The sequence below is a fragment of the Penaeus chinensis genome, chromosome 19 (genome assembly GCF_019202785.1).
Source record: "Penaeus chinensis breed Huanghai No. 1 chromosome 19, ASM1920278v2, whole genome shotgun sequence".
NCBI lineage: Eukaryota > Metazoa > Arthropoda > Malacostraca > Decapoda > Penaeidae > Penaeus > Penaeus chinensis.
In genome coordinates, this window is record NC_061837.1 from 21,843,590 (window position 1) to 21,850,749 (window position 7,160).

The 7,160-nt window shown below is 35.0% G+C and overlaps 2 protein-coding genes across 5 annotated transcripts in view; one reads left to right on the forward strand and one right to left on the reverse strand.

Annotated features, from left to right (window-relative positions):
- Window positions 1-229: 229 nt before the first annotated feature.
- The window catches only part of LOC125035102 (MIT domain-containing protein 1-like), a 28,554-nt gene continuing 21,623 nt past the window's right edge, over window positions 230-7,160 (reverse strand). Inside the window, exons 1-7 of one of the 2 annotated variants that reach the window (XM_047627257.1) lie at window positions 4,025-4,271; window positions 3,433-3,574; window positions 3,154-3,275; window positions 2,860-2,976; window positions 1,940-2,037; window positions 1,215-1,316; window positions 230-1,026 (exon numbers count right to left, since the gene is read on the reverse strand). In XM_047627257.1, the coding sequence (XP_047483213.1) occupies window positions 876-1,026; window positions 1,215-1,316; window positions 1,940-2,037; window positions 2,860-2,976; window positions 3,154-3,275; window positions 3,433-3,562 (720 nt within the window). In that variant the 5' untranslated portion in view covers window positions 3,563-3,574; window positions 4,025-4,271 and the 3' untranslated portion in view covers window positions 230-875. Of the gene's footprint in view, window positions 1,027-1,214; window positions 1,317-1,939; window positions 2,038-2,859; window positions 2,977-3,153; window positions 3,276-3,432; window positions 3,575-4,024; window positions 4,272-7,160 lie in introns of those variants that run through there. The other variant, XM_047627258.1, reaches the window with a different exon arrangement.
- The window catches only part of LOC125035101 (serine/arginine repetitive matrix protein 2-like), a 13,038-nt gene continuing 10,304 nt past the window's right edge, over window positions 4,427-7,160 (forward strand). For 2 of the 3 annotated variants that reach the window (XM_047627253.1, XM_047627256.1), the window contains exon 1: window positions 4,675-4,770. In XM_047627253.1, coding sequence (XP_047483209.1) covers window positions 4,753-4,770 — 18 coding nt within the window. In that variant the 5' untranslated portion in view covers window positions 4,675-4,752. Of the gene's footprint in view, window positions 4,601-4,674; window positions 4,771-7,160 lie in introns of those variants that run through there. The other variant, XM_047627254.1, reaches the window with a different exon arrangement.

Genomic DNA, 7,160 nt, shown 5'->3' on the forward strand with positions numbered 1-7,160 from the left:
GCATGATTTGCTGTGTCATGGCAGCAATACTCATGTGTTGTTTTTTTCTGGCTACCAAATGAAGTGTTTTGAAAGTTGTGTTAACAGATTATTTTGTGGAAATTGCATAAATGGTCTTATATGTACAGTACATGTATATACAAATATGTACTACACTACCCATAAGACACTCCCATGTGTGTAAAGGCATCCTATTTGTATTTAGGTGAAAAAAATTACCAAGACAAAATTCCTTCTTCATATTTATATATAAAATCTTAAAAATATCAGCAGATATGTAAATTCTTTCATTCACTTTATGGATAAAAACACACATAAAGCATTATAAATCCATCATTATTAAAATGTATAATAATGTATTAAGTCTTTAAATCACAGAACATTTGTAACCTATGGGAATATAGAATAAATCACTTAAGATTGTTATCAAAGCTTTAAAAATGTCTCCCCTTTTTAAAAACAATAAAGGGGATACAATATTACATGGTCGCTATATGTTATATGTAATGTATAATTAATAAAAAAAATCAAATGTGTATCATCAAGCATAGCACCAATTTCATATCAAAATAAATGTTGATATCCATCTAATAACCTGATGGTCAAGCATTTTAAGTATTATTTCACAACATGCATTGTCAATATGGTGAATTTCTCCCCAATTTTCTCCTCAACAAAAACTTAATTTTCCCCCCATTTAGTCTTACTTCAGGCAACAAGTTTTTGAAACCACTTCTTCAGTTTAAAAAGAAAACATGAAAATTTGTGACCGAGAATAATATACCCGTGCATTGTACTATGGAGAGGAATATTACATTCCTGAAGAAGAATCAATGGGAATTAAAGGCACTTATTGCATCATATACAAAACTCTATCATTTCACAGTCTGCTGGTGGAAGATATCTATGGTAGTTTGATGACACTCTCGAAAGTGGTAATCTGACCAGCCTATGGAAAAGCGACCATCTGCCTTCTTGAAATAGTCTAGCCCTCGTCCAATCTTGATGATCCAACCACTGTCAAATCTAGAAAGGGAGAAGATACAAAGAGAGAGAGAGAAAGTGAGTGTTTAACAACAAATAAGGAAAAAATGGCTAATATTTCTGTTATTTTTATCATGCTACTACTTTTAACAATTATTCTGTGGTCTAGATTTTGTGAAGAACCACTGTTTTTACATATGTAAATATAATTATGACAAGAACATACAAACCTTATTTCTCTATCATGAAGAGTTTCAGAAAAATTGATGATCAAGTTTACATTATACTTCCGTAGAGACCTTATAATCTCATCTAATCGTTCATGCTGTACCCTGTAAAAAAAAGAAAAAAGAATGAGTTCAAGGAAAATGTATTCCACATAAGAAAATGCTGTCTTCTTTTCCAAAATATCCCATCTACACAACTTGCAAATAAATCACTACTAATACAAACAATAATTTTGTTTAACTCAGCCAAAGTCACACACTTATATTAGGGCACTGCTACCTTTCCTTGGTTGTTTATTAGTAAATTTGTTATCTTGAAATTTTCTTCCACTTCGGCTTTTTGCACAACTGTCTACTGTTTTGTATGTAATACCATGCTTGCGCTAAGAAGTTCTGGAATGAACCAAAGTTTGAATAAAGTAACCCCACCTCCCTTTCTCTTTCACAAACACACACACACACACACACACACACACTACACTACACTACACTACACTACACTACACTACACTACTCTACACTACTCTACACTACACTACACTACACTACACTACTCTACACTACTCGACACTACTCGACACTACTCTACACTACTCTACACTACTCTACACGACATCACATTACACACATACACACACTATTCTCCCTGCATGCATGCACACACATAGATATATAGAGATGCACGCACACATGCAAGCAGGCTTGCCCACCCACCCACACACACACACCTGGGATCGGTTGGGTCTTGGGTTGTCTGCAAAGTGATTGACTTCAGGCATTCAGCTTTACGGACAAACAACTCACAAAAGTGCAGGAAGTTGTAGATCTGTGGAAATAATCACAATATATAATTCTGGAAATATAAAAATAAAAATTATTCATGTAAGGAATTATCTTTAACAAAGCTAAAAAATATGGAATATCAGCACTAAGTTTTACATTAATATTTTCTGCATTTAACCCCTTGCCGACGGGTATGACGTGTAGACACGTGCTATGCCCACTGTGAGTACTTGTTTGATTGTACACATAGATGGCTACAATTGTACTAGGTCACCAATGAGCCAGTTATGAGTACTGCCTGTCTTGCCCTTTAACCCTTTTCTTTGATGTACAAAATATTTTAAGTTATCTTATATTGCTGTTACTAATGTTAAAAAACATTATAATAATTATAATGTTTATAATAAAAATAACACCATCGATATTCATAGCACTAGTAAAATATATGTTTTCCCCTTCCAATTCAAATCAGGTACGGTCACAAGGTCTACTAATTGACTCCTTTATGGCTAAGCACTAGCAGAGCCATCTATGGGCAGACATTTCACAAAAAATATAGAAAATAGGCACAGCATTTTCCCCCCTTTTTTGTTTATTTTCCCCGGCAGCATTGGATTAACACAGAATATTCAATTTTCTTTTTCATATAATCAGTATTTTTTCCTTTTGTATTCATGACTTGATCACAATTTTTGGATAACAGATTATATAAGAAACCTAACAGTCCATAAAATATCAATGGTTTCTGAACATAAACTATGTTTTAGCACATCAAATTCTCAAATAACAATAAATAGGTGCATTCAAATCAGATTTTCCAATGATAATGTATTCATAAAGAAGTGTTGTCAATACTATTACTAACCTGGTGAGTTGATCGTATGTATGCGTCAACCACGACTACATTTGATAAAGTTTTGTCTATTAGAGGACTAAAAATAGTCTCATAACTGTAGCCTGTGTCACCATTTTCAATCTGAATCTGGTAAAAAGAACATAGGAGTCAAATATATTACACAAACTACAAGTGCATTAAAATTCAAGTTCCTGGATTTTATATGCACGCTGACTAACCACAATGACACTCATACTTTACTCATGTGAACAGATTTGAAAGTGTTGCATGAAAATCAAAGTGCCTCTCCCTCCAAATACTCACTTGCCTGTGGGTGCGTCCAATTTCTTTCTGTTTATTTACCGCCTCTTTCATAACTTCTGCTCGTGCCAGGTACTCTTCTGTCTTTTTCTTGAAGTGACTACGTTTTGTTTCATCTTTGACTTCTGCCAGAAGTAAGGTTATATTGTCTTAGAGAGTAATTAATAACGTAATTTCATTCCATTTGCCTATCAACCTATGCATTTTCTTATAACACAGATTTAGCATGTAAGTATTCAAGAAATCCAAATTACCGAAGGGAAATACTAGACAGGGAAATACCTCTAGCTGCTTGCAGGAGTAGTCTGATGCCTTGTTCATAGCAAGCTAAAGCCTCTGCAAATTTCTTCTCACCATCAAGCTGCACTGCACGAGTCAGTACTTGGATTGCTGCCGCCTCAGACCCCGACATTGTTGTTTACTTCTGAAATATTACTAACAATTATTTTCAGTAACTTGTGTCAACATTACCCTACATGATACATTGTCCAATAATATCTAAGGTTACTGCTACTCCAAAATAAAAAAGTACAATGACATTATGGTTTAAACTAATGCAAAGATATATGATCAAAACGATTGTTTGAAATGCCAATCTTTCAAAATGTCTTCATCTGGGGTAATATATATCTACTAGACTCACAAACATAATGCCACCAAGCAAATTAATTGTGTAATAGTATCGTAATTTGATGGAACTGTTGCACACTGGCTTGTTGAAATGTAATATCTATTTTCCTTTTGTGATGAAAAGTTACTAATCAAAAGACGTCACATAGACAATATGCTATCGTGATGTAGTGTTATTTCAAAGGATTCACTGGTTGGGTATTTTCCCCCAATAACACCATCAGTTTTGCCCATATCACAACACCTTAAAATATTAGCCGATGCCAAAAGACCCTGATCCTGCACCGTGCACGAGAGGTTGCCAACAATCCAGATGTGACCAGAAGCCTGATACACCTTGCAAGCCTCGTCCACTGGCATGGGGTCTTCCTAGGGCACGTGGGGGTAGAGGCGTCGCCAGAGGGAGGCCCGGGGGCAGGTGCCACAGGGGTGCAAGGCAGGTGCCACGGGAGGCGAATCGGCCGCGTCTCTCCAAAGGTCAACAGTTCCGTGTTTACATTTCGGGACCGGATTATTTCCCCCTTGCGTAAAGTAGGCGCGTCCAATATACCAGCCAAGAGGAAAGGGCAAAGCTCCAAAATTTTAAAATAGGATGATTCTGTTCGTATTCTGGTGAAAATTAGGAAAAAAATCCGGGTCATCGTGAAAATTTTAATTAATTGGGGCGACTGAAGAGCTCCGCCACGCAACCCCGACTTACGATGACCCTAGTTGACGGCCGCCAGCAGGAGAATCGATTGCGATGAACTACTTAATATCACACTCTTTTTATCTCTAACTTCCTTCTGCATGTGTCCAGCGTCTCGACATGTCCTCCAAGGTGAGCTAGGGACACGCCAGCCACCAAAATAAAGTCCCGTCGGTTGTACTTCAGAAGATAAAAGTGTGCGACTCAGGTGTTTTTGGGCTGTGGTTGGCTGTGTTTGGAGATGAAGGTTCCTGGGACGACCCTTTTCTCACGAGAAATCCACGATGCCGAGGATTCTGCGTGTGTGTATTAACTATTTAAGCGTGGGAACCCAGTAGGATCATTTTCATAGTGCCATGTGTAAAGTTTGGCCGTAAGAGCTTTTGATAAGTGGTGTAATTCACCTCGGAACATTTCTCACTTTCTTGATAAGCGATTTTTATGTTTTTACAAATGGATTGGGAAGATTTTTAGGAGAAATTAGTAGCAGAAGACAAAAATTGCACAGTGAAGAAAACATACTGTGTAAAATTTAATTTGTCATCTCTACAATTCAGTGAATACTTGGTGATATCCACATCGTTTAATATTTATAGATGTTAGTTTGAGATTTAGAGATTCTTATTGAAGATACATCCAAGAGAACTAGCTTAAAATAAATTCTTATAACAAAAAAACATACAAAATTAGGCAATTCAAGTACCCCCCTCAAAATTAAGTAAAAGTGAAATCTGAGAAGCAGTAGCCTATATCAAGAGAAGTCATGGGTTTTAAAGCTTTCACTGTACTTCTGCGATTACCCAGGTCATTTCTACCGTGATATATGTCTCTACATAGACAATTTTTTCTGGAAGTTCCGTTAATAGGAGAGGTCTTTCTGTCCAACTTCACAAACTATATATTGTTGAATTTAGAATGAAAAAAAAAAGTTTAGCATAAGGATAGTCAGTGTATAGATGACTGTAATATATATCTTAAGAATTGTCTTACAATGGCAGTGTAAATATATTCTTGCAATTCTATGACGGAAAAACAAAAACCTCTTTGCAACAAGTTAAATCATAGACCTCTCACACAGATAAGGTAGTGTCTTCATGAATATATGTGCAAGATAGTGTGTCGCAATAAAACTTGCCACACAGCTGAATGAACTTTGTAGTTAACTGATCCATGTTGATAAAGTATAGTTTGGTCATTTATTTTTTGTGTACTTCTGTATAGATGGATTGCAAGTGACTTTAAAAGACAATATCAGGTTTTTGTGTGTATATATATGGGTTGACTGCAGTCAGAGGATGTCCATTTGTCAGAGAAACCACAGTTCTTTCCATAGCTAGTAATCTGATTAGTTTAGATACAGTGGTCATGTTGCTGTCTGTTTATTCATGCTGTGTGTTTGTAGTTTATTGTCAGACCTGTTTTCAGTATAGTAATATTTAAATTTGGAACAAGAAATAAGTAAATTGTATAAAAACAATCCTTCGAGAGCTTATTGTATATGTTCAAGATAAACGTATTAGTTAAAATGATGCAAGCTGAGAATGTTATTGTTTTGGAATAAAGCCCATAAATTCATTCTTAATTTGCAGAAAATATAAACTAAACAGAAAGAAATGATACCTAGCATAGAGCACAATAGATAGTTAGTCATGAATTGCATAAGCCAGATATATCATTATCATTATGTACGTGATAAAACTTTGTGCTAGCATGTAGCCTACATGTGGAGGAGAGGTAAATTCCATGAGAGAACAGTCACTCAGCTGGCGGTAATGATAGTTTTTGTGTAAAGTTTCATGATTACTTGATTTTCTTTATCACACGCAAGTACCAAAAATTATTCCTTATCCTTATTATCTAGGCTGTTCTGGTGTGTATTATAAAACTCAGCACACATTTTAAAAAACAAACAAACAAAAAAACAGTGACAGGGCTTTAGTTGAAAACAATGTTGTCCTGTACCATTTGGGATTGATATATGTTAACATTTTTATATCCTTCCAGTTTCTATATTTCCATTTATTAGACAAAAAAACTGGTCTGGTTATAAACATTGAACATACCAAGGCCAAGTGTGAGTAAAGCAATACAAACATTATCTATTAACCAATCAGTTGCTTTGCTTTGGAAAAGGGGTGTGGCTTGTCTGTGAGTGTACAATAAGTTGACTTTAGTCCAGAGGTATAATTATTATTGTTATAATCTAACTGTATCATTTTAAAGTACCAGTACTCCTTTCTCTAGTATACAGCTAGGATTATTTTCTATTTGCTTGAGGGCAGAAGCCCCAAAGATTTCATTAACTGATTAATTCACAGCAAAATTGTGACTACATATTTGTGCTTGATTGTAAGTTTTCATAGTCTTATAGAGTTCCCAGATTTACCTTTTATAAGATTATTTATTAAATTTCTTTTTCATGATCATTCTTGTCAACCTTGTCATATTTATCTTATACATCTTCATATCACTGTCATCAATATTTGTTATAATCATCACACTATAACTGTAATTATTACTGATTCGCTTTTATATTTCATCCTATATATGATTGCTTTCTCTTTTTCCTATTTTATTCTCATCATCTTATTACTATTTTTTTCTTGATTATTCTTATCAACATCACTGTGTTTATCACATTATTCATCTCTTCATCCCCATCAACAGTGGTCATACTGTAATTAATAAGGAT